Source organism: Aspergillus fijiensis, assembly GCF_003184825.1.
Source record: "Aspergillus fijiensis CBS 313.89 unplaced genomic scaffold BO72scaffold_1, whole genome shotgun sequence".
Taxonomy (NCBI): domain Eukaryota; kingdom Fungi; phylum Ascomycota; class Eurotiomycetes; order Eurotiales; family Aspergillaceae; genus Aspergillus; species Aspergillus fijiensis.
In genome coordinates, this window is record NW_024468977.1 from 92,672 (window position 1) to 117,187 (window position 24,516).

General features: G+C 53.2%; 5 protein-coding genes across 5 annotated transcripts; all 5 read left to right on the forward strand.

The window, feature by feature from the left end:
* The first annotated feature begins 1,049 nt into the window (after window positions 1–1,049).
* On the forward strand, window positions 1,050–3,441 carry sebA (putative C2H2 transcription factor (Seb1)). Its single transcript, XM_040950727.1, has 4 exons — window positions 1,050–1,219; window positions 1,288–1,335; window positions 1,400–2,002; window positions 2,137–3,441. Exons 3-4 carry the CDS (start codon window positions 1,411–1,413, stop codon window positions 3,375–3,377), a joined length of 1,833 nt encoding a protein of 610 aa, XP_040806535.1. The 5' UTR covers window positions 1,050–1,219; window positions 1,288–1,335; window positions 1,400–1,410; the 3' UTR covers window positions 3,378–3,441.
* A 1,176-nt stretch (window positions 3,442–4,617) lies between these two features.
* BO72DRAFT_464380 (uncharacterized protein) lies at window positions 4,618–10,497 on the forward strand (the record flags this gene model as incomplete). The annotated part of the gene is made up of 5 exons (XM_040946635.1): window positions 4,618–7,044; window positions 7,463–7,484; window positions 7,604–7,623; window positions 7,800–8,328; window positions 8,402–10,497. The coding sequence occupies 5 exons, from the start codon at window positions 4,618–4,620 to the stop codon at window positions 10,495–10,497; spliced, it is 5,094 nt and encodes a 1,697-aa protein (XP_040806536.1).
* Window positions 10,498–13,381: 2,884 nt separating this feature from the next.
* On the forward strand, window positions 13,382–16,500 carry atg1 (serine/threonine protein kinase ATG1; the record flags this gene model as incomplete). Its single annotated transcript, XM_040940805.1, has 3 exons — window positions 13,382–13,510; window positions 13,624–16,306; window positions 16,337–16,500. 3 exons carry the CDS (start codon window positions 13,382–13,384, stop codon window positions 16,498–16,500), a joined length of 2,976 nt encoding a protein of 991 aa, XP_040806537.1.
* Window positions 16,501–17,970: 1,470 nt separating this feature from the next.
* Window positions 17,971–20,089, forward strand: BO72DRAFT_993 (high affinity methionine permease). Its single transcript, XM_040950870.1, has 6 exons — window positions 17,971–18,161; window positions 18,228–18,459; window positions 18,512–18,965; window positions 19,016–19,280; window positions 19,334–19,496; window positions 19,557–20,089. Exons 1-6 carry the CDS (start codon window positions 18,062–18,064, stop codon window positions 19,978–19,980), a joined length of 1,638 nt encoding a protein of 545 aa, XP_040806538.1. The 5' UTR covers window positions 17,971–18,061; the 3' UTR covers window positions 19,981–20,089.
* A 1,290-nt stretch (window positions 20,090–21,379) lies between these two features.
* On the forward strand, window positions 21,380–24,162 carry BO72DRAFT_491021 (M1 family metallopeptidase; the record flags this gene model as incomplete). Its single annotated transcript, XM_040948160.1, has 3 exons — window positions 21,380–21,531; window positions 21,602–23,972; window positions 24,034–24,162. The coding sequence occupies 3 exons, from the start codon at window positions 21,380–21,382 to the stop codon at window positions 24,160–24,162; spliced, it is 2,652 nt and encodes an 883-aa protein (XP_040806539.1).
* Window positions 24,163–24,516: the final 354 nt, after the last annotated feature.

Genomic DNA, 24,516 nt, shown 5'->3' on the forward strand with positions numbered 1-24,516 from the left:
ATGTGCACCGCCGGCGCCAATCTGCTTTCTTTGCCGCCCCAGACTAGAAAGTCTACTCAGCATTGATGGTGCATAAGATGGTAAGAAATAATGACAATCACCGGTTGGAGAAAATAGGATTTCCTATTCCACCTCCTTCCCTCCCCCCCCCCCCTCTTCCCTTCTCCTCGGCCCTCTCTCTCTCTCCGCTTTCCATTGTTCCCCGAAATTTATTCAAATCATCATCCAGAAAGTCTAATATGGAACCGTTCAGAAAATAGAGCAAGAGACACTTAACACACAAAAATTTGGAAAAAGGAAAGAGAGAGAGAGAGAAGAGAAGAGAAAATAAATTGAAATTCAAATTCAATTCTTCTGAATACACTGTCAAAGACATGGTTGAAGACAGCCAAAGCAAAATAACATATGACACAGTACCTGGTCCGGCAGATTTATTAGATGATTTATTAGTCTTATATTACAATTACGACTATTATAGAACTGATTGCTCTCGACTTTCCTACTGGCACCACCACCCTAAAGTAAAGTTCCATGCAGCCCATCTCACCCCAAAAAGGCTCGCCAGGCTAAAAAGTACGGCTCCAGTCCTACTGCTCACTACGTACGGCGCTACTACCTCGTAGCACAAGCAGATCAGTCGCTCTTTTATCCACTGCCCATCCTTCTGGCCGTCTTTTCCTCTTTCCATATCGGCCCTGTCTCTCATTTTCCCCGCGACTGTCCTCCTCGTCCTTCAAATTAATCTTCTTTATTTCTTTCTTTATTTTATTATTATTCTGTTCTTTTATTATTATTTTATTTCATTTTTGCCCTTTTTAGACTCGTCTCGATCCTCATCTGGTCGTCCTCTCTTCTTCCCTTCTTTTTTATCTCTCTAGTCTTAATTCCCCTCCCTCTCGCTCTCTCTTTCATTTGCGTCTTCAGTCTTTCGGTTTCCTTTATCGAGCGCGTTCTAAACCGACTTCATTCTCTGGTTTGGATCGTATCGATTAGAGGTGCCTGTCCTTCCTTCAAATAGACTTGCGATACAAGCATCAGATATAATACCACCACCACCACCACCACCACCACGAACTATCGTTCTTCGCATCAATATCACAGCGCTGTCTCATTCACTCACTCCTTCAAGTGCAAGAGACTATCAACATTCTTTCCAACACTGTCGTCCTTGATATAGACGACTTCTTATCGCCTAGTGGTCCCGACTACAAGACAGAAAGCTTCGCGCAGTCCAACAGTCCGGGTATACTAACCCATTGATATACTTATCCTAATTACATCTAGCAGAGTTGATCAGACTCTACTCGCTTGTGCAACCACAACACTTCACAATCTGTGAGTCTGATCTCCCAATATATGTGTGTTGACGACCAAGGGCTGACTGAAGGATGGTAACCAGCTACACTCACAATGGACGCAACATACACAATGGCGCCGACATCGGTGCAAGGGCAACCGTCCTTTGCATACTACCCAGCTGCCGACCCGCAGCCCAGACAACACTTCACCAGCCACCCTTCAGATATGCAACACTTTTATGGTCAAATGCAACCGTTCTCCCACGCCCAACAACAACAACACCAACACTGTGTGCCGGATCAGTCTCTCTATACCGCTCAGTCTGTCATGAACATGCACCAAATGGCTACGACGAATGCCTTCCGGGGTGCGATGAACATGACGCCTATCGCTTCTCCTCAGCCGTCCCACCTCAAGCCCACCATCGTCGTGCAGCAAGGTTCACCAGCTCTGATGCCTCTGGACACAAGGTTCGTAGGCAACGACTTCTATGCCTTTCCCTCCACCCCGCCGCTCTCCACAGCCGGTAGCTCTATCAGCAGCCCGCCTTCCAGCATCGGATCCCTCCACACGCCAATCAACGAGAGTTTCTTTGCTTTTGAGAAGGTTGAGGGCGTGAAGGAAGGCTGCGAGAGTGACGTTCACGCTGAGATCCTGGCCAATGCCGACTGGACTCGCTCGGATTCGCCTCCCATGACACCTGGTACGTACTAGTTCTTGACTTCCTTCAAAAAGATTCGTTAGCGGCCTACACCACGCGCTGCAAGAGTGCGAAAAGGCATTGGTGGATGGTCAGTAGTCTAGGGCTATTCGGTGAACTAACTCAACTGGTTCTAGTGTTCATCCACCCCCCTGCATACACCGCCTGCCAGACCTCGGAGCTCCTGTCTGCCACTAGCTCTTGCCCATCCCTGTCTCCATCGCCATCCCCTGTTGCGTCGACCCTGATTGTCCAGCCCCAGTCCGCTCTGCCTCTTGAACAGTCCAACTCGGACTTCTGCGACCCTCGTCAACTCACTGTCGAGTCTTCAATCAATGTTGCCGAGTTGCCGCCTTTGCCCACTCTTGCATGTGACGAGGAAGAGTCGAGGGTTGTCTTGGGCGGTGAGGCTGTAACTCTTCCGGTTCACGAGAACCTCTCCCCTGTGTTCTCTTGCTCCTCGGAGGATCCCCTGAGCAGCCTTCCCACCTTTGACAGCTTCTCGGATCTGGACTCTGAAGACGAATTTGTGAACCGCCTGGTTGACTTCCATCCCAGCGGCAACGCTTTCTACCTGGGTGAGAAGCGGCAGCGTGTTGACTCCTACTCCCTTGATGAGGAAGAGTTCTTCAGTGAGCAGAGCTTTGACGAATCAGACGACCAGGATCTGTCCCAGACCAGCCTTCCATTCCTGGGTGGCTCAGATTTCTCCGTCCAAGCTACTGTCAGTGACGCTGCTGAGGAGATGAGAACGAAGAAGCGCAGTAATTCCCGCAAGTCACCCAAGAGAGCTGGCTCCGAGAGCGACGCGGACTCTCTGCCCAAGAAGGCACAGGTTTCCGCTAGTGAGTCGGATTGCACAGCTTCCCAAGGATCTTGCCAGACCCGCCACAACTCGGATGCTAGCATGTCTAGTTGCTCTGATGCACCGACTGCTCCGGTCTCCGTGAACCGTCGTGGTCGCAAGCAGTCGTTGACAGATGATCCTTCCAAGACCTTCGTGTGCACTCTTTGCTCTCGCCGCTTCCGTCGTCAGGAACACTTGAAGCGTCACTACCGCTCCCTGCACACGCAGGACAAGCCTTTTGAGTGCAATGAGTGTGGCAAGAAGTTCTCCCGCAGTGATAACCTGGCCCAGCATGCTCGCACGCATGCTGGCGGATCCCTGGTGATGGGTGTTATCGATACCAGCAGCACATCCTCGCAGTCCCCTTTCGAGGATCACAGCCCCAACACCATGGGTGCGGTTCTCTATGAAGCTGCCAATGCTGCCGCCAACAAGTCGTCGACCAGCGACTCGTCCGATGAGAGCACTATCGAGACGCCATCTGCTGATCGTCGAGCCCCCAAGAAGCGCAAGCGTGACGCGGATGCTTGATTAGGTCGTCGACTTGGTTTCGAAGCCATCATGATGATATGTGACCAGGAGCTCCCCTATATCACTTAATCATATACTATAAATGACCAACCATTCCCATGGTTGGTCCAACTGGGTCTCTTACGGTTTGGCGTCCGGGTTTTGATTCTGGCGGCGACCAGGAAGGTACAGGTGCATGGATTATTTTTATTTTTGAGCGGTCCTTGGAGTCGATTCTCCCGAAATGCGACTTCGAGGCACCAATTTTGGCGAAGCATTAGACCGGCGGCAAAGGAACTTGGGCGCACAACATTTGGGAGTCCACGGTTGGACCAAAACTATAGAGCGCGTGCATGATGACTCTACACTGAGGCACTGGTGATTTTGGGTTGATTTCCTTTCTCTCTCATTCCCCTCTTACTTCTACTCTCTCTGACAAACACAAACATCCTCAACTCGATTGCGAATGGCCGGCTCGGACCACCAGACTTGGTCCAGTCGCTTGTTTTCGTGTACCCTATTCCCTTCTCCCAAACATTCTCCTTTTTCATCTCTTTTCTTCTACATACTTCTCGTTTATTTACCCTTCTGTGTCCACTGTTTCCACCTACCCTGTTTTGTTCTGCTCCTGTGCAGTACTGTGCTGGCCACATGTATACTTTAATATTGATCCCCAATCGTTGCCTCATACCCCTGTGCGCATACCCCCTTTTCTTTCCTTCTCTGTCACTTGTTGCATCTACATTGTGCATAATAACCCCATATCTGCCATTTGTGTGTTGAGCGTGCCATTCGTTCTGCAGCATAGCTTGTGATAATTGAGAATTGTGAATCATCAAGTTCCCATACAGTAGTCGTTTGCTTTCTTGTAGACAGACTGACGTTTGTGGGTGTACTGAGTAGTTCGATGGTCTTGGAAAAACCCGCATTTAGCTTATCTTAGCACTCCGCCTCGGCAGATCTTAAAGTCACCCACTTCACTTTATCCTCCAACAATTTTCTGCTTGGGGAGTGATTGTCGGATCTTGAGTTACCCTTTAGTTTAAGGTCAAGCGAGCATTATTACTAACCAATAGTCTTTCTCTGATGTTCGACCCAGTCGCTCTGCTGCGTGCCTACCTTTATCCCTCGATTAGCGAATACTGTCTGCGGGGTGCCCGAATCCCACCACGGAGAAAAAGAGCTTCGACCCCTCATTAACAGCAGCAGCCTCCATCCAACACACTCTTCCTTGTCGAACACGCATACTACACCAGTCACTATGCCACCTCAATCGCACCTCCAGCCACCATCACCACCATCACCGCCGGCTCCAGGCGCAGGTCTTAATGTGATCGCCCTCATCTCCGGCGGGAAAGACTCTCTCTACTCGCTCCTCCACTGCATCCGCAACGGCCACAGAGTGGTCGCATTAGCGAACCTCCACCCCGCCGCCAATGCGCAGCCAGCAAACACCACCAGCACCGACGCATCACCAGTATCATCATCTACTCCGCTACAACATGTCCCGGAAGAGGAGGAACAAGACCTGGACAGCTTCATGTACCAAACCATCGGCCACAGCATCATCCCCCTCTACGAGACCGCCCTCGGCATCCCGCTCTACCGCCAACCCATCCGCGGCGGCGCCGTCGACACCTCCCGTATCTACCGCTTGCAAGCCGAGGACCAAATGGCGGACTCTCCCGGCCGTCAGGACAGCAACAACAGCAACAACAACAACAACAACAACAACACAAACAACGCCGAGGAACAAGAAGATCAGGAGGAGGCCGACGAAACCGAATCCCTGATCCCGCTGCTGAAACGCATCATGCAGGCTCACCCGGAGGCCAACGCCGTCTCCGCCGGCGCCATCCTCTCGACGTATCAGCGCACCCGCATCGAGAACGTGGCCGCCCGGCTGGGGCTGGTGCCCCTGGCCTGGCTGTGGCAGTATCCCGTGCTGCCGGATCGGCGGGCGACGGAGGCCGGCTTGCTGGAGGATATGGCGGCGGCCGGGTGCGAGGCGCGGATCATCAAGGTTGCGTCGGGCGGGTTGGATGAAGGGTTCCTGTGGGGGGATGTGGCGGCGGCGGATGGGCGGGTGCGAGGGCGGATTGTCAAGGGGATGAGAAGGTTTGCGGACGCGGAGGATATTCGCGGCGCCGTGTTGGGGGAGGGCGGCGAGTATGAGAGTCTGGCGCTGGATGGGCCGGCTTGGTTGTGGAGGTGTCGGATCGAGGTTGCTGGGTGGGAGGCTTGTGTTGGGGATGGTGGCGTGGGGTTTGTGAGGTTGAAGGGAGCGAGGTGTGTGGGTAAGGATGGGGAGGGCGACGGTGAGGGTGATCGGGGCGGTCCGGAGAGTGTGAGACGGCCGGATTTATTGGATGAGGGGTTTGAGGAGGTTTTGGGGTCTGTCTTGGGGGCTGAGGGTGCGTTGGCTGCTACGGGGGACGAGGAGGAGGAGAGGAGCTTGCTTGATGTGGGCTCGAGGGGCTGGAGTGATGGGCTTGATCCGGTTCAGACTACGGATGGGAGGACGTGGGTGATTGCTAATGTCACGGCGCCTGAGGCTGGTTCCGGCGCTGGTGAGCAGATGAAGGCTATTGCTGAGAAGATTCAGACGATTCTGCGCTCCTCCTCGAGCCGTGAGGTTCCTCGGACGACGGCTGATATTGTCTTCACTACGGTGTTGCTTCGCTCCATGTCAGATTTCCCCCTGATGAACTCCATCTACGTCTCGATGTTCAAGAAGCCAAACCCCCCGGCGAGAGCTACGGTCGCCTGTGGTGCTAGCCTCCCAGAAGGCGTGAGTATCATGGTGTCGGCGGTGGTGGACCTGGGTTCGAGGGAGCAGCGGCAAGGCCTTCATGTTCAGTCGCGTTCTTACTGGGCTCCCGCAAATATTGGGCCATACTCGCAGGCCATGTCGGTACCTCTGCAGGGCCCCGAGCAATTAGTGTACATCGCTGGCCAGATTCCTCTCGAGCCGGCCTCGATGGAGATATATGGCCTCGAGGAGACGTGGTTCAAGGGCTTTTCTTCGCGAGCGGTCCTGTCTCTTCAACATCTATGGAGGATTGGTGTGGCTACCAACATCAACTGGTGGTTGGGAGCTGTCGCTTTCCTGACGGGAGCCGATCATATCAGAGAGAGAGCTAAGATAGCTTGGAATTTGTGGGAAACAATGCACCACAATCAAGAAGAGGAAGAGGATGCCGACGACGAGTCGGGTCTGGATGCGTGGGATCTCAAGTATGGTGGACGAGCCCACGAGCAGGTCAAGGGTGTCTCGAAGCCCGGACTACCGCGGTTCGATGTGGTGCAGTCGGAGGGATCTATGATCCCTGCTTTCTTCGCCGTGCAGATAGAAGAACTGCCTCGAGGAAGTGATATTGAGTGGCAGGGTCTCGGTTTCCGATGCGATAAACTCAAAATAACCACTGAAGAACTGGAGTATGGACGTCAGACCGTGGTGACCACTGGCCAGGATTTGGGCTACATCGGCATCGAGGTGGATGCGAAATGGTCTGGGCCTGACTTCGAGTCTTGCCTCCGGTCGATCCTGCAGAACTCCACGCAAGGGTCGAAGAGCCCCCATGTAGTCATATACACGACCCAGCCATTGTCCAATGATCCATCCTGGGGACAAATCGTTCCCTGCAAATCGGCTTGGGGATCGAAGGGTCGGCAGCTGGCCGCGGGGGTTATCGTCCAAAGGCAGAAGCCGTCTGCATAAGAGCCAAGACTCGGAACGAAAGGATCTGTGTGGCTTCACAGTTGCATGCGCATAGCAGTATGATACCATTCACGTCATTTGATAATAAGAACATTGTATATATAGCACCATGAGTGTTGATGCCAGAAAGTTGGCTCCCAGGTGAAGACAACTGTGGCCTCACCTCACTTCACTTCTGCTGTAAGCCGATAGCGATAGGGTCGGATGAGATCATTCGGAACAATCTGATGGGCTGACTGCCGTACCCGATTAGATTCCAAAGCCTTATGACCGGAGGAAGGTGAAAGAAGATACTAGGTAAAAAAAACCCTGGGAAGAAAGGGGTTCAATCCTTTATTACCATCTCCTGATGCACGCCTGACGTGCTGAGTCGGCATGTGATAAGCGAAAAAAACCCGCTCCCGCCTGTTGGTTCCTCCGATCTGATCAGCTCTCGATAACAACTTCCACTCAACCTGTCATCCTTCACTCCTTCTGCGCCCCAACACTTCCCCCACCACCACCACCACCACCACACGCACCATAGATTCAGGGTCAAATCTTTCGGTATGACTACTACCCTTTGAGCGTGCTATATCACACATGTTGCAATGACTAATTTCGATCATACTCTATAGTCCCTCCTTTCTTGAACCCTGTCCTATGTTTATCGACATGACGTACGCGCTCTAAGAACAGAACCGGACGGTCTGACCCAGCAAACACCTATGACCTCTACACAGAGCCAGGAGGAAGATGGGCTACTTCCCAACAAAGATCCTGCATCGGACCCCGAAGCTCACAATAATCTCCGACACTTCTCCCGATCGCCCCATCCTTACACTCGTCCGGGTTCCTCGCTGCCTGTGGACCCCGGCGACCGAGCGAAGCCCTCCCGCTGGCCCCGGACCTCGAGTGACAGCGGCACAGAAGCCGACGATGAGAGTACAGGTCTTTTAAGAGGGTTGCCGGCCCCTCCGCTGCGACCGCGAAAAGGATTGCGTTCGAGCATCCATGGCGCAGGCGAGATCGATCAGTGGCTCCCCATCTTGCGCCCGTGGCCGTCGATAACACGGTCCACCTCGCGGAGTTCGCGGCGGAGTTCTGGAGAGGATGCGGAAGTCGGGCCAGCCGAGCTACGTGAACAGGAATACCGCAGAAAACGGGTTGCCATCCTACAAAGGCTACTGGAAACCGCACTACTGCTCTCAGTGGGGGTTGTTGTCCTGGGACAGGAGAGCGTGAGAGTAGCCGCTTGGGCCTGGAAAAAAGGTGCGCGGACATCTTCCCTGTGTGTGAGAGAGGCCTGGACTCACCTCTTGACTAACCCGGTGACCACTTGCAGAGCTTGCCACCTTTTTGGTCATCGTGATCGGTCTCTACACCGCATATCCTCTGCATCGCGACGGCCGCCCGCGACTTTCTCGCCTGTCCACCTTTGTCGTCCCTTCCGCCTTCGATCCCGCTCCGTTGCTTTACCCCGTATTGATACCCATCTACGTTTCGCTGTCTCTGGCGCATCACAATCCTTCATTGATACTGCCTAATATTCTTCTCGGTCTTTCATCTCTCCCTGTCAAAGTCGTCCCGCTGCGCGAATGGATCCACGGTTATAGTGTTGTCCATTGGCTGGTCACATTGATCCCGATTGTCGTTTCGGAGCATCTGTCGGCAGGTCCTTCATGGCCGAAACCACTAACTCTTCGTGGCCTGGACGCCGAAGTCTTGACTCTTATTTTTCCTTTCCATCAAGCGTTGATACCCACTCTAGATTTCTTGTTGACTACCAGCATCCTTCCCGCAGAGCTGCAGCTTCTAACCACCGCTTTAATCAATCTGTACTTATTTGCAACATCCCCCCAGGCCGAAATCCTCAAGGCGTTGCTATGGCTGGGAGGCATGTGCACCTTCATCGCTTGCCGGGGTGTGCTACGATGGGAGGTTGCCTTGGCTCGAATCCCGACCTGGAAGTTCCGGCGATCCCCTAGTGCTTCGCAGTCGCCTCGCAGCATCTTCAATGCGATCGATCACAAACTCTGCCAAAAGCTCAGCAGAACAGGCTCCTCGGAAGATAATCTTTCTGATAGTGATTCGGCCGATGGGGGTTATGTGCTGGTCTCCCGCAAAACGATGTTCGACTCGCGAGACAAGACGCTGTCCCACGGGCTAAGCATCGGCAAGCACAACAATACGGGCATGGAGGGTACTCGCCGGCGATCCCGTACCGCGCATCGCCGACGACACACTTTTTCGAGCTTCGACGATGTCAAACGAGCGGAGAAAGTTAGGACGACACCGGGAGGTCGCAAAAAGCGATCAATGGCCCCCGGACTAGCCTCCTTCCTATCGCTTACTGTACCTCAAGCACAAGTCCGGAAATGGCTGTATGCCCTGTATGTTTACATCGCCGTTCTGATTATTGTCATGGTGCCCATTCGGTACTATGTCAGTGATCGAGCATTGCAGAATGGGGAGCCCTTTGGGTGGGCATTGGGGTACCTCTTCGGTAATATATCTGGTTTTAGGTTCTGGGTGCTTATGTGGGGCTTGGAGTATTGGATACCTCTTCCAGCTCGTCTGGACAGCGACCCCTCCAATGCATCATGCCCGTTTGGCTGGGTTGAGCATCTGCGGCAAGATACGTTCGGGGAGGCCAATTCGCGCCTCCTGATTGCTGCCTATTGCATCCTGGTACTTGTGACCGGCCTGGCTGTTGTGCTACAACTCAGTCCAATCGCAGAGGTCGACACCCGACGCAAGGTTTTTCACGGGATGATGGTCTCGATGTTCCTTCCGACCATTTATATTGACCCCCTGTTCTGTGCTCTCGCGTTGAGCCTCGCCTTGGCTATCTTCCTGCTCCTCGACTTGTTCCGAGCCTCTCAGCTGCCACCGATCTCCCGACCGCTGACGTATTTCCTGGCGCCCTACGTGGACGGTCGCGATCATCGCGGTCCCGTCATTGTCTCCCATATTTTTCTTCTCATTGGATGCTCGATCCCCTTATGGCTTTCCCTGGCCGATGTTCCTCGGACAGGAGAATATCCATGGGTGGGTTGGGACGTAATGAGTCGCGATGTCAGCATGGTGAGCGGCATTATCTGTGTCGGGATGGGCGACGCGGCGGCCTCCCTCATCGGTCGCCGGTTCGGCCGGCGGAAATGGTTCTGGGGCGGGGGGAAATCGTTGGAGGGCAGCGTGGCATTTGCAGTCGCTGTAACCAGCGGGCTGATTGTTGCACGAACCTGGCTTACCCTGGGCCAATGGTCCACGGACGGAAGTGACGGGACGAATCTCATATACCCCTGGCTCCTGATGGTGTCCAAAGCCATTCTCGCAGCCGGCGGGACAAGCGCAACCGAAGCTATTCTGACCGGGTGCAATGACAATGTCGTTGTACCGGTTGTGCTGTGGCTGTTAGTGAGAGGGCTTGGTATTTAATGCGGTTGACTTTCGGATCTAGTAACGATTACAGCATGCTTTGGTGGAGCGCTTCTGGTGATGTCTGCTTTGCTATATACCCCATAAGACGAAGCGCTGCAAGTTTGGGTGGATTCGTTGTGGTTTGCCCCCCTGCTTTCAACTTTCTCTTTTCAATTTCTATTTTCTACGATTACCTTGTGTGTCATCCCTTATTCAATTAATCATCGCGAGCGAATGGATAGAATTATCAGCCTGATGGTGATGACGTGGAAGACTGTCCTTGCTGGTCATGGCGTGCTCTGCTTGTGAATACCTTAACCAACCCATCATGCGCCAACACTATAGAAGGTAGGTAGATAGGTAGCCTCGAGTGAGTGCCGAAGGCAAACCCTCCCCACAATCAGGCAGCACCCTAGGAAGATTCATTCGCTGCATGCATGAAGGTCTGAGAGAAACGGCTTCGTACCTGAATCGTACTTTGTTGATGTCCACTTTGATTAGCCTAGCTAGCCTAGTCAGTGGTCACTCTAGCTTGAGAAAGCTAGGAAGACTCGTCCGGCAAGCTCAGGGACGTGCTGTGCGCCGGGCGGGTTTGAGCTGTGTCGATCGCCACCGACTGAGCGTCCCTACTGTCCCTACTATGACCAGACAGGTTTAGCGGGGGATCAGCCAGCAAGATCAGGCAGCGGGTAGAGTTTTGTTGGGTGGACAAGGCTTTTTGCCCTTTTGCCCCATCTATAATAATAGAGTAGCTTGTCAACCCGCCTACGATCCCGGGTTCCTTGAAGGGAGGAGGGAGGAGAGAGGGGGCTCTCGCGGCAAGTGGCAAGGTCGGATGGGCACTGCAACTGGGCTCTCCGGGGGTCTTTGTTGGTAAGCAGCCGCGTCCGGAGAAGGTAGAGGAGGCGGGGAGAAGAGGAGGGGGAAAAAAGAGAGACAAGAGGATTGAGTCATTTGATGCGCCATTCATTCGTCTTATTAGGCGAGTCCGGACTAGCTTGGTGGGTGATTTGCTTGATTTTAGGTTGAGGGAAACATCGGGTGTCACTGACACTGACCCAGAAAAGTACCTTGAGTAACAAGTACCAACTTAACAAGTAACTTGATTTTTTGTTTAGGGAGAGAAAAAGTGACGGGAAAAGTGGTTGAGTCACCAGATGAGAACCCGTCAAATTAGTTACCAGGTGTACCAGGTAAGTTATGGTAAAGATGACTCGACTTAACTGGGTTTCGGCTGATCATTTGGTCTGGGTGCTGATGATGTTGATGGCTGATGATACAGCAAGTGGCTGAGTCGGAGGGAGTAATTGTATGGGGACATAGACTATCACATCATAAGTTGATCATTAACTGACGAAAGTGCTCATGTCGCCTATTTCACTGGTATGGATGGACATCTGCATTTGCACGGTACAGTAGGTACAGATCTACTTCAGTATGAGTATGTGGCTCCCCCCGATGGAGAGAAAAGTGATGATTGCATCAATCAATCCATGTCTCGAGGACGGATACTTTCCCCAGGCAATCCACTCGTTATCGCCTGTCCCCGGATTCATCCTGTTCCGGCCGCGTCTTATCTCTCCGTCTTGCCTTTCTCAGGGCTGTCAGGGCTGCAGTGGGAGATAGCAGGAACCTAAGTTTCAATGAACTGTAGGGTAGTACTGTACTGTACATCTCCCCCTTCATAGAAGCATAATGCAGTCAACCTTGGTATCTCGATGATTTCTCAGTCTGTAGTACATCTTCAGTTATGTATTGTATGTCTCCCGAAATGAATCACTAACTTATCCAGGACGAGTAGGTAAGGTATCTAGTAAGGGTGATGACGACTGGGAAGTACTACGCCTAGTAGGTAATGTGGAGATTGGCACTGGGTGGCCATTGGCCGGGACATCTATTCGAGGACATGCCGCCCTCCTGACCGCCTTTGTTCTTTTCCGAAGGTCATTCATGATCTTATCGGCGGTCACGCTCCTCAGTCCAGTCCAGTCCAGTCCAGTCCCTCTCTCTCCCTCCCTTCAGGCTCTGAGCTGAGTGACTTTCTCTATTCCTACCTACTCAATACAACAATTCTTGCATGTCCCACGGGTCCAGCTGCTGTTCCCGCCTTTCCACCTTCCCCCATCAATCACATCATTCTCTCTTTACTACTACTACTCTCCTTCTACCTTTCCTCCCCCCCCCTTCTTCTTCCCATTCTTCAGTCATCGCTCCTCCATCCCTTGTCGTTGTGAGTGACTTTGAAACTTATCTACAAACCTAGTCTCTCTTCTCGTTCTTTCTTCTTTTCCCATCCTGCAAGCCACGGTCTTGTTTGCTATCAGTCCTTCGGTTACTTCCACGCCTCGATCTACACGACATACTTCGTCTGCCGAAATTAGTATACGTCTATCAGCACTGCAGCAACAGCTTAGGCCACACCTCCACCTCCACACCCCCCCTGTAGCTGTCGCCTCCATCCTATCATACCCACCCCCGTCTGTCCGCCTCACCGCTCTCCTGCCTCCTACAGCGCCGACGTCTACTCTCGACCTATCTACTACCACTAAGTCGGTCCCCCCTACACCCAGACCCTATCTAAAGGTAGAACGACGCCTACCTATTCCTTGTCTCGTCGCCTGCGCTCGCCTGCGCTCGCCTGCCGCCCTTGCCCAGCGCTTCTTCACTACTTCCACCACTGCCTCCGCGGTCCACCTTATCCTTCAGCCATATCTATTGCTCTCCCCGTCTTTTCTCTGTCTAACTATTCTCTTATCGCCAACATTCCTCAACCGCTTGCCACTCCTCTGATGGGCCCCATCCATCATTCACCGTCGTCATTCTTCCTGTTGAGGTAGTTGTTATTGGTTAACGGGGCGTCGCTGGGGTTTTGTACACACATTATCTGCGCCCTGTCGCGATCATGGCATCAACGGGTCATTCGAGGAGGACGAGAGACTCCTCACACGCTGAGATGCCCATCGGCCGCTACACGCGGCTGGACGAGATCGGCCGAGGCAGCTTTGCCACTGTCTACCAAGGTGTTCATACGGTATGTTTACTATGTCGCTACCCGAAATCGCCCTTGGCGGAAGAGGCTGGATCGTTCATCGGCGGTCAAGCCGAAGCTCTGGAGGCTCTTGCTAATCAAGTGTCTTCTGGTAGAAAACCCGCACCTTTGTGGCGATAAAGTCCGTCAACCTGTCCAAGCTGAACAAGAAGCTGAGGGAGAATCTGTCGTCAGAGATCCATATTCTCAAGGGCTTATACCATCCTCATATTGTGGCCCTGATCGACTGTCATGAGACGACGTCTCACATCCATCTGGTGATGGAGTACTGTGCTCTAGGTGATCTATCTTTGTTTATCAAGCGACGAGATACCTTAGGCGAACACCGGTATACGCGAGAAATGATCTCAAAGTATCCGAATCCTCGAGGTGGCGCTTTGAACGAGGTCGTCACTCGTCATTTCCTCAAGCAGTTGTCGAGCGCTCTGAAATTCCTCCGGGATCGAAATCTCATCCATCGTGACATCAAACCACAAAACCTGCTCCTTTGTCCATCACCGTCATCGTACCGCTCGGGTGCCACCCAGGTTGTACCATTCAAGGGCAGCGAAGATTCGTTCAACCCTACGACGGGGCTCGAATCGCTGCCCATGCTCAAGATCGCTGATTTCGGTTTCGCGCGGTCCCTTCCAGCGACGTCGCTTGCGGAAACCTTGTGTGGCTCACCTCTTTACATGGCTCCTGAGATTCTCCGGTATGAGAAATATGACGCCAAGGCTGATCTCTGGTCGGTGGGCACGGTGTTGTACGAAATGGTCGTTGGGAAAGCACCCTTCCGGGCTTCGAATCATGTCGAGCTGCTTCGGAAGATAGAGAAGGGTGATGACAAGATCAAGTTTCCCGAGGAGAACCCTGCTTCTGATGAGATAAAGGCACTGATCAGAGCGTTGTTGAAACGCAATCCGGTAGAGAGACTGAATTTTGCCGATTTCTTTGAGAACGGCATCATCACAGGTCCAATTCCTGGTTTGATAGCCGATGATGCGTCCTCGCCATATCGACGTTCGACCGTTGGCGCAACTGCTGCCGAATCAGCGCCTGTACCAGAACCCCGGCCCGAGATTGTTCCTGTAACAGCACCGCCCCGTCAGAAAGAGGTGCCGTATCCTAACGACCGTGTGGAACCTTCCACGTATCCGGTTGCCCGACGCTCGATTGCACCGACTTCGCGTCCCGGTACGCCGAGCACGCCTATGCGTAGGACTGGCAGTGCAGATAGACCTTTGTCTATTGCCAAGGGTTCTGCAGCAACGACGGGTAATCCGGTGCCAGAAGTAGATCCTCAGGCTCCTCTCCGCCAGGAGCCGAACGAAGGTGGCGCAGCAACTACGCTGGTCGAGCGTCAGCGGATCCGCACTGCTCCGTCTGGAGTTCCGCAGGTGGACAGGTCTGCGGAAAAGGCAAAAGAAGAGCGCGAGCGCGAGCGCGCAGCACAAGAAGTAGCATTTGAGCGAGATTACGTGGTCGTGGAGAAGCGGGCAGTGGAGGTTAATGCTTTTGCCGATGAAATGGCACATAGTCCGCGAATCCAAGGGGGCTTCTCTCGGCCTGGCCAGGGAGGCGTGCTCTCACGACGCCCAGCAACAATGCAGGGCGTACCGACAACTGCAAATACGTCACCCCACGCGTCTCCCAGCAAAGCCATGCAAATGATCTCCGGGCGGCCTCGTGCTGATTCAGCGCACATTCGCCAGAACTCTTATGAGCGGCGATACGGACAGAGCCCGACATCCGCCACGTCGGCCATATCCAAAGCCCTCAATATGGCCAGCGGCCGCCTGTTTGGGATGGGATTTTCACCACCCTTGACAATAACAAAGGGCGGGCGCTCCCCGCCGTTGGCTTATAACCCTTTTCCAGCCTATCCCAACCCTCAAACTAGCTTGATTGTCCTCGGAGACAGCACCAAGACGAATGTGGCGTTGGATGAAGATAGCAAGATTGTTCAAGAGCTCGAGGAGTGTGCCACTCGCAGTGATGTTGTCTATGGATTTGCCGAAGTAAAATACAAGCAACTCATTCCCCTGGCTCCTTCTGTTCAGACTGACAATCCTGGAACCACGAATCTGCCTGGCCAGCCAGAGACACCAGATCCCACTGACAGCGGACTAACGGCCGACGCGATTGTGACACTGTCAGAAGAAGCGTTGGTCCTCTACGTCAAAGCGCTCTCCTTGCTGGCAAAATCTATGGATATTGCAAGCGCTTGGTGGAGTCGCAAGACTCGGGCCGAAGCGTTCGGCGAGTCGGCGGGCAGCAAGGGAGATGCCACCGGCGCACTCGTCAGCAACCGGATCAACAACATCGTGCAGTGGGTGCGCAATCGGTTCAACGAGGTGCTAGAGAAAGCCGAATTTGTTCGCCTCAAGTTGATTGAAGGACAGAAACAATTGCCGCTTGACCATCCGAGTCACCCCAGTAACTATTCGGTCGGGTCCTCTCTGGGTTCGAATACATCTGGAGATGTTGTTGTCAGCTCGGGGGTGACGGCCGAGAAGTTGATGTATGACCGCGCCCTAGAAATGAGTCGCGCGGCAGCAATCAATGAACTCACGGGAGAGGACCTCGCCGGGTGTGAGATTGCTTATGTTACGGCAATCCGGATGTTGGAGGCGGTTCTGGACGAGGATGAAGGGTCTCGGGCCGGTCACAGTAGCGGCAGCAAAGCCGAAAGTCGGAGGAACAGCGAACGAATCATGCTAGATGGAGTCCAAGCGGAGGATCGACAAGTGGTTATCAAATGTAGGTCCCCTTATCTCTTCCTTGGAGATTCTAGAAGTTTTCCAGAATTCCACTAATGTGCCACAGTGGTGTCCAGCATCCGGGGCCGATTGGCATCCCTCCGCAAGAAATTGGCCATGATCTCCAAACGGCACACAATCACTCCTCCTTCGAGCGGCCCGAGCAAGTTGGCTCCCACCACGTTCCCACCACCTGTTGCACATGCCATTGGAGCCACGCCGCCTAAATAGACTCCCGAACATTGGTCTTTTCCTTCTTCGAGCATGCTGGAACATGCTCTTGAATTTCCCCGGGTGTCTTGCGCATGCTCGAGTCGCCGGTTTTCCTCGATAGGTGAATTCACCTGGAACTGATGCATTTTTCACCTTCCTTCATCACAGTTCGTGAGTAATGGTTTACATTTTCCGGTATTGTTTCCTTGACCACTTTTTCTTTTACCTCATCTGCTTCTTCATATCGGGTTGGGTTCTTGATATACGCGTTACTGCGACCATACGGAGTTCTGCGCTTTAATTTACTTTTCCTCGGAGTTTTGCACAGTTTTTGTTAGGCGTTCCGACTGGGAGAGGTACACACACAAATTGCCACACACACACACACATACACATGCCACCACCTCATTTGGATATGATATGACGATGTTATTTTGGGATCTTGGAGTCTGGGTGGAATTGGAGGATGAATCTTCTAGAAGCAGATACGGACTGCCAGTCAGACGAAGCTGTACTGTACATACATATAATCAGAGGAACTTTATCTCTATCTCTATTTCCTCTTTTCCTTTGGATTTTTTTCCCCTCTACATTCTTGATTTGTTCTTCCGGATCATAATCGATACTGATAAGAAGGATAGTGGTTGTCTTGGCTCACGGTGAGTCCCGCCTGGAACCTGGATTGTCTCAAAATGGTGCAAAACCTTACCTAACTTTAACTCATCATCGCAGGGGGACAATGGCGTGCTCAATTTAGGTGTGTCATAAGATGGGCTCCAAGAGGCCTAGAGACTAGAGTAGGCCCAGGGGTGGAGCGTTTTTCACCCACCGCGGGTTCCGCCCGTCAGCAAACTTTTCATTGCCCTGGCGGCCCTGCCAGTTTTGCCTCAAGGCAAGACACCAAGACATGATCCATCATGATTCATCCAACAGTTCCAACTACTTCTCGTACTAGGCTAAGGCCCGCTGGACGAACGGCGGAGGTCCGCCAACCACATGGCTTCGCCCGCCCTGCATGAAAATTATTCTTTCCCCCCATCTTGACGTCTTTTTCCCTCCTCTCTTCAATCGGCACTCTTCTTCTTGTCGTTGTCACTGCTGTCACTGCTGTCACTGCTGTCACTGTTGTCATACATTCTCGTCTTGTTTGATGTCGGATTTTTGATTTATCTTAGTCACTCTATACTTCCGCCTCCCACTCGATTCGTTCGCTGCGACTGGTATACTAGCTTGGTGCTGTGTCTGGACCAAGGATATAGATTCCAGTCGCGCTTGCATCTAAACTTTTCTTCTTTCCATTCCGTTGACCACTGGTGTCTTGTCTCAATCTGCTCAGACAATCCTGTCGACGCCTGACCGTTCGGAGTTGCTGCTGGTTTGGTCGCCTTCGATTGCATCAAATTTAGTCGCAGCACACCATCCCATCTTACGGTCTCGTGCCTCCGTCGGTAACCGCCTTCTCTCCGGCTGCTGTCACTTGTCTCCCCACGCTATATAGCCTGCACCCACTTCGGGGCCTCATCAGTACAGCTAGACACTAGTTTTCAAGTTTTTTTCTTGATTCCAGATCACCGTCGCAATGGGTGAAATCGAGCCTGAGTCTGGCTACAAGGTGCCTCTTGCCGGCGGCAAGCCCGTCGAAGATGGTCTTCGCAGAACTGATGGTGTCTCTGGACTGTGTATGATGGTCCCCTGCTCAGGCAGCTATCCCAAGGCATGTACTGGTTCTAACTGATGGCTCACAGACGAGGGAAATGTCTTCGAGGCCACTCCTGATGACCGCCGTCAGATCGGTGTGGTCAGTGCCTCCTTCCTGATTTTCAACCGCGTCATCGGCACTGGTATCTTTGCCACCCCCAGCACCATTCTCTCTTTGGCCGGCAGTGTCGGTCTGTCCCTCATCATGTGGGTCGTCGGCACTTTGATTGCCATGGCCGGTACGGCCGTCTATCTCGAATGGGGTACCGCTATTCCCAAGTGAGTTGTTTTCCCAAAAGCAAGGTTGCCTTGACATGCTGACAGGGCGAAGAAACGGTGGAGAGAAAAACTATCTCGAATATGTCTTCACCAAGCCGAAGTTTTTAGTAACGGCCATGTACGCGGCTTACGCCGTCCTGTTGGGTTGGGCTGCGAGTAACAGTATCGTCTTTGGCGAGTACATCCTCAATGCTGCCGACGTTGAGGTCGGACGATGGAATCAGCGTGGAATTGGCTTGGCGTGCATCACGGTCGCCTTCTTGATACACTCCTTTGCAGTCAAATGGGGCCTCATGCTTCAGAACGCGCTGGGTGTCGTCAAGCTAGTCATCATCGTCTTTGTTGTCGTTACCGGCTGGGTGGCTCTTGCTGGCCACGTCAAGATCGACAACCCTCCCCACAACTTCACGAACGCTTTCGAGGGTACCACCGACACCGGGTACGGCATCGTCATGGCCCTATACAATGTTATCTGGTCCTTTATCGGTTATTCCAACGCCAACTATGTGAGTTACCAGGATGTTCCTCTCTGTGGACTGGCTGCTAACCTTCCCAGGCCTTGAGCGAGACCAAGAACCCCACACGTACTCTGAAGATTGCAGCCCCGATTGCTATCTGCTCCGTCGGAATCCTGTACATGCTGTGCAATATCGCATACTTCGCTGCGGTGCCTAGGGAACAGTTCTTGTCTTCGGGTCAGACTGTTGCCGCCGCTTTCTTCGGGAACATGTTTGGTTCACGGGCCGAGAAGGTCATGTCCGTCTTTGTGGCCTTGTCAGCTTTTGGAAATGTCTTGTCGGTGATTTTCTCTCAGGGACGAAGTAAGTCATCCATATTTGAATTGGCGAAGAAATGATACTAAGACTGTTTACAGTTGTTCAGGCTCTGGGTCGTGAGGGAGTTCTGCCCTTGTCGAAGTTCTGGGCCAGCAACCGGCCGTTCAACTCGCCGGCTACTGGTCTCTTCGAGCACTGGGTTGTCTCCATCATCATCATGTTGGCGCCTCCTCCCGGAGACGCTTATAACTTCTTGGTCAAGTGAGTCTCTGCAAAACTGTTCTGGATTTGAGCTTCGATACTAACCTGGCCTTTCTCCAGCCTGATCACGTATCCCTTGTCGCTTGTCAACGTGTTCGTGTCTGCTGGTCTGATTTACATCTATCTGACCAAGTCGAAGAAGTTCCCTGACTGGGCCCCTGGTATCCGCGCCACGCTGCCGGTCACTGTCTTCTTCTTTCTGTCGAACGTCTTCTTGGTGGTTGCCCCGTATATTCCTCCCAGCGCGGGCCAGAGTGTGTACAAGAGCCTACCGTACTACCTGCATTGCGTGGTGGCGCTGGGTATCTTCGCGCTTGGAGCCATCTACTACGTGGTGTGGGCGATTTTGATGCCCCGCTTTGGAGGTTATATCCTAGTCAAGGAGTCAGTGATTGACGCCGATGGCTGGTCCAGAAGCGTGTTCACCAAGATGCCCATGAACCAGGCAGCCCAGCCGTCCGAGCAGCAGCAGCAGCAGCGATAGACGCGCACGTGTCTGCCTGGATCTGAAAGTTTGGGTTTGAACGGCAACCGGACTCCGATTGTGGGGACACTTCCTTTGTTGCCTAATGCTTTATGAGGAACGATTCAACATCATGGCCGCTTATGGCATAATCATAATATTTAACATTACCATCGCATACATGCGGAGTTTGATTTTCAAATGGACGGGATTATTTTCTGATTTTCATTTTGGGATGGATGCAGCCAACATGGTTCGGGGCACTTTTGGGGTTTCATTCAACAGTCAGTTCTTGTATTATTAGATCCATTTGGGAGATACCATTGCTATGGTGGCGTTGCGCTACCTTAATCCGAGTGAGACAAAGGCTTTTGTTTTATGATATCTGGTCCGATTATGATTCGAGGACTGAAGGCTTAGAATTTTATGACATGAAAGAAATGGCTAAGCTAAAGTGATTAATGTCCCAGACCTCTATGGAAGCCCATTCACGGGAAGGGCACGACTACGCGTGACCCAAATCATGAACCCCTCAAACTGGCTGGAGCACCGTCTGGCAAAGCACCGCTGGCCCCAGAGGGACGGCGGAACCGCCATATACCATACGAGAATTTGAGGCATACGGCGGTAGTTGGCTTGCGTAAAATGAATAATGAGGAGAGGGAAAGCGGCGCGAGGAAGAGGTGGTGGGGAGTTAAATAGGAGATTTGGTCGGACTCATGTGATGCGGAGAAGCCCTGACAAGCTCCAAGCCCTGAAGACCGACCGCTTGCGGACTAGTCATCCCGTGACCCGTAACGGTACGGTAATAGAGCGGTAATGATACCGAAGCTCATACAGCTCATACAGCTCATACGAGTCTCACCGCCTGCTTATCTGGACGAGAAATTCTTCCTCGTCGCCTTCAAGCTTTGGGTGAAAGAGATTCGAAGGGATTGTTCTCCATGAGCCTGCTGAAATGACAATTGCGCTTGTTTGAGTTCGTTCCATTCAGCTGTCACTTTCCTCATTCGTTGCCTGCCTGGCTCTGCCTCGGTTGAGCTTCTCCAATCCCAATTCTAGCTATCTTATCACTCACTGTATTCCATTTCCACCTCCCATTCGGAATCAAAAGATGCGTCGCTTTACCTCAGCCCGACGGTTACCGCTCCTTCGCCGGAGCTCCGCCAGCATCAGACCTTCCTATGCGCTCTGCCCCTCCCCCACCTCTTCTTCCTCCTCTACTCTCCCCACTCATTCACACTCTATATCTTCTCTCTCATCCCTCGCTTCTGCTTCTGCTTCTTCCTCCTCATCATCATCTTCTTCTCCTCTCTCCTCCCTCTCTGCCTCCACTTCTTCCCCTCCTGTCCTTCGTCGTTCCCCTCTTCGCTCCACTACTCTTCCCAAGCTCCAAAAGCGTTATTGCTCTTGTCGCAGGATGTGCGGTACACGTCGTGGAGAAGTGTCGGGCTCGACCAACATCACCCACGGTCGTGAGGTCCTGCCCACCAACGTCAAGCCCCTTCACTATGACTTGACTCTCGAGCCCAACTTTGAGGCTTTTACCTATGACGGAACTGTCATCGTCGAGTATGTGCTCCTTCACCGTCCCGACTGCTCCTGTGAGCTAGCTGCAGCTTCAACTGACATTCTCTTGTAGCCTCGAGGTCACCGAAGATACCAATTCCATCTCCCTCAACTCCAACGAGATCAAGATTCACAATGCCGTTGTTTCTGCTCAGGGCTCTGTCGTGGCCTCCCAGCCCGAGGTCTCCATCAACCAAGACACCCAGGTCGCCACTGTCAAGTTCTCCGAGACTATCCCCGCTGGCTCCTCGGCCCAGCTGAAGCTGACCTTCACCGGCGAGCTCAATGATAACATGGCCGGTTTCTACCGCTCCTCATACAAGACCTCCGATGGTGAAACCAAGTACATTGCTACAACTCAGATGGAACCTACCGATGCCCGTCGGGCCTTCCCCTGCTTTGACGAGCCCGCTCTCAAGGCCAAGTTCACTATCACTCTGGTCGCTGACAAGAGCATGGCCTGCTTGAGCAACATGGATGTTGCTTCTGAGACCGAGGTTGACGGCGGCAAGAAGGCGGTCAAGTTCAACACCTCTCCCCTCATGTCCACCTACCTCGTCGCTTTCATTGTCGGCCACCTCAAGTACATCGAGACCAATGCCTTCCGCATCCCTATCCGCGTCTATGCCACCCCGGATCAGGACATTGAGCACGGTCGCTTCTCGCTTGACCTGGCTGCTCGCACCCTGGCCTTCTATGAGAAGGCCTTCGACAGTGAATTCCCCCTACCCAAGATGGACATGGTGGCCATTCCTGACTTTAGCGCCGGTGCTATGGAGAACTGGGGTCTGATCACCTACCGTATTGTCGATGTTCTCTTGGATGAGAAGACGAGCGGTGCTGCCCGCAAGGAGCGCATCGCGGAGACCGTTCAGCACGAGCTGGCTCACCAGTGGTTCGGAAACTTGGTCACCATGGACTTTTGGGATGGTCTGTGGCTCAACGAGGGCTTTGCTACCTGGATGTCCTGGTACTCTTGCAACGCTTTCTATCCTGAGTGGAAGGTCTGGCAGACTTACGTCATCGACAATTTGCAGAGCGCCCTGTCCTTGGACTCGCTCCGCAGCAGTCACCCCATTGAGGTGCCTGTGAAGCGTGCCGACGAGATCAACCAGATCTTCGATGCCATCTCTTACTCCAAGGGCTCGTCCGTTCTGCGCATGATCTCCAAGTACATGGGTGAGGACGTGTTCCTGCAGGGTGTCCGTAACTACATCAAGAAGCACGCCTATGGCAACACCCAGACGGGTGACCTGTGGGCTGCTCTCGCCGATGCTAGTGGCAAGCCCGTTGAGCAGGTGATGGACATCTGGACCAAGAACGTGGGATTCCCCGTTGTCACTGTCTCTGAGGATGCCAAGACCTCATCCATCAAGGTCAAGCAGAACCGCTTCCTGCGAACGGGCGATGTCCGCCCTGAGGAGGATACCACGCTCTACCCAGTCATCCTGGGTCTGCGGACCAAGCAGGGTCTCGATGAAGATACCATGCTGAGCGAGCGGGAAGGCGAATTCAAGGTTCCCGATTTGGACTTCTTCAAGCTCAACGCTGATCACTCCGCCATCTATCGCACCTCCTACACCCCCGAGCGTCTCACTAAGCTGGGACAGGCTGCTAAGAATGGCCTCCTCACCGTCGAAGACCGTGCTGGTATGATCGCCGACGCGGGTGCTCTCGCGGCGTCTGGCTTCCAGAGCACTTCCGGACTCCTGTCCCTTCTGAAGGGATTCGACAGCGAGTCGGAATTCGTTGTGTGGAACGAGATTCTGACCCGTATCGGTGCTCTCCGGGCCGCTTGGTTGTTTGAGGATGCTTCCAGCAAGGATGCCCTGAAGGCCTTCCAGCGGTCTTTGGTCAGCGAGAAGGCCCATGAGCTTGGATGGGACTTCTCCGACAAGGACGGACACATCCTGCAGCAGTTCAAGGCATTGATGTTCGGCAGTGCCGGCTCGGCTGAGGATCCGGTCGTCGTCAAGGCGGCCCACGATATGTTCGAGCGGTTCGCTGCCGGCGATGCCAATGCCATTCACCCCAACATCCGCGGCAGCGTGTTCAGCATCGTGCTGAAGAAGGGCGGTGAGAAGGAGTACAACATTGTGTTGGACCGGTTCCGCAATGCCCCGACTTCGGACGAGAAGACCACCGCCCTCCGCTGCTTGGGTGCCGCCGAGGACCCGGCTTTGATCAAGCGCACCCTGGAATTGGCCAGTGGCGACGAGGTCAAGAACCAGGACATCTACATGCCCCTGAGCGGCCTGCGCAGCCACACCAATGGTATCGAGGCCCGCTGGACCTGGTTGACCACCAACTGGGATGCCATCTTCAAGCGCCTGCCCCCGTCGCTGGGTATGCTCGGCACTGTTATTCAGCTCAGCACCGCCAGCTTCTGCACGGAGGCCCAGTTGAAGGAGGTTGAGACCTTCTTCAAGAGCAAGGACACCAAGGTAATTTCCTTCTCCCCGGCTTTGCTATAACTAGTCACATGACACTAACATTGGTGATTAGGGATTCGACCGTGCCGTCGAGCAGAGTCTGGATGCCATTCGTGCCAAGGTCAACTGGGTCAACCGTGACCGCGCCGACGTTGGTTCCTGGTTGAAGACCAACGGCTATTCCCAGGGCGGCAAGCTATAAGCGACCACTTGGCTCGCATTCGTGTTGACGATCGCTAGGATCAGGACACTCAAGGTCGCGCGAGGCCTAAATACATCCCCACACCCTCACATTTTTGTAGAATATTTTCTTTTGGGCAGATAGTACATTGATTTGGTCTCCCCCGGGGGCCACGAAAGATACCAAATATGACAGCACTCTTCTCTGAACTATGCATGGCATGCCATGATCCCTTCTCGCGAATCTAATTACGACAGAAACGGAGGCAGCGGTCAAACTAAACATTCCTCAAGTGACATTTGTCGTCGGGCTGGTGAGATAAGTCACGTGACTTACAGCCACCGCAGCCCCTTAATCACCTCGGTGTATGTAGTC

Bases quoted from the DNA above. Each gene is read 5' to 3' on its own strand.
- sebA (XM_040950727.1), top strand. From the start codon at position 1,411: ATGGACGCAACATACACAATGGCGCCGACATCGGTGCAAGGGCAACCG. The intron at 2,003-2,136 runs GTACGTACTAGT...AACTGGTTCTAG, and splicing joins TTCGCCTCCCATGACACCTG to TGTTCATCCACCCCCCTGCA.
- BO72DRAFT_993 (XM_040950870.1), top strand. From the start codon at position 18,062: ATGGGTGAAATCGAGCCTGAGTCTGGCTACAAGGTGCCTCTTGCCGGC. The intron at 18,162-18,227 runs GTATGATGGTCC...GATGGCTCACAG, and splicing joins TGATGGTGTCTCTGGACTGT to ACGAGGGAAATGTCTTCGAG. The intron at 18,460-18,511 runs GTGAGTTGTTTT...GACAGGGCGAAG, and splicing joins TGGGGTACCGCTATTCCCAA to AAACGGTGGAGAGAAAAACT.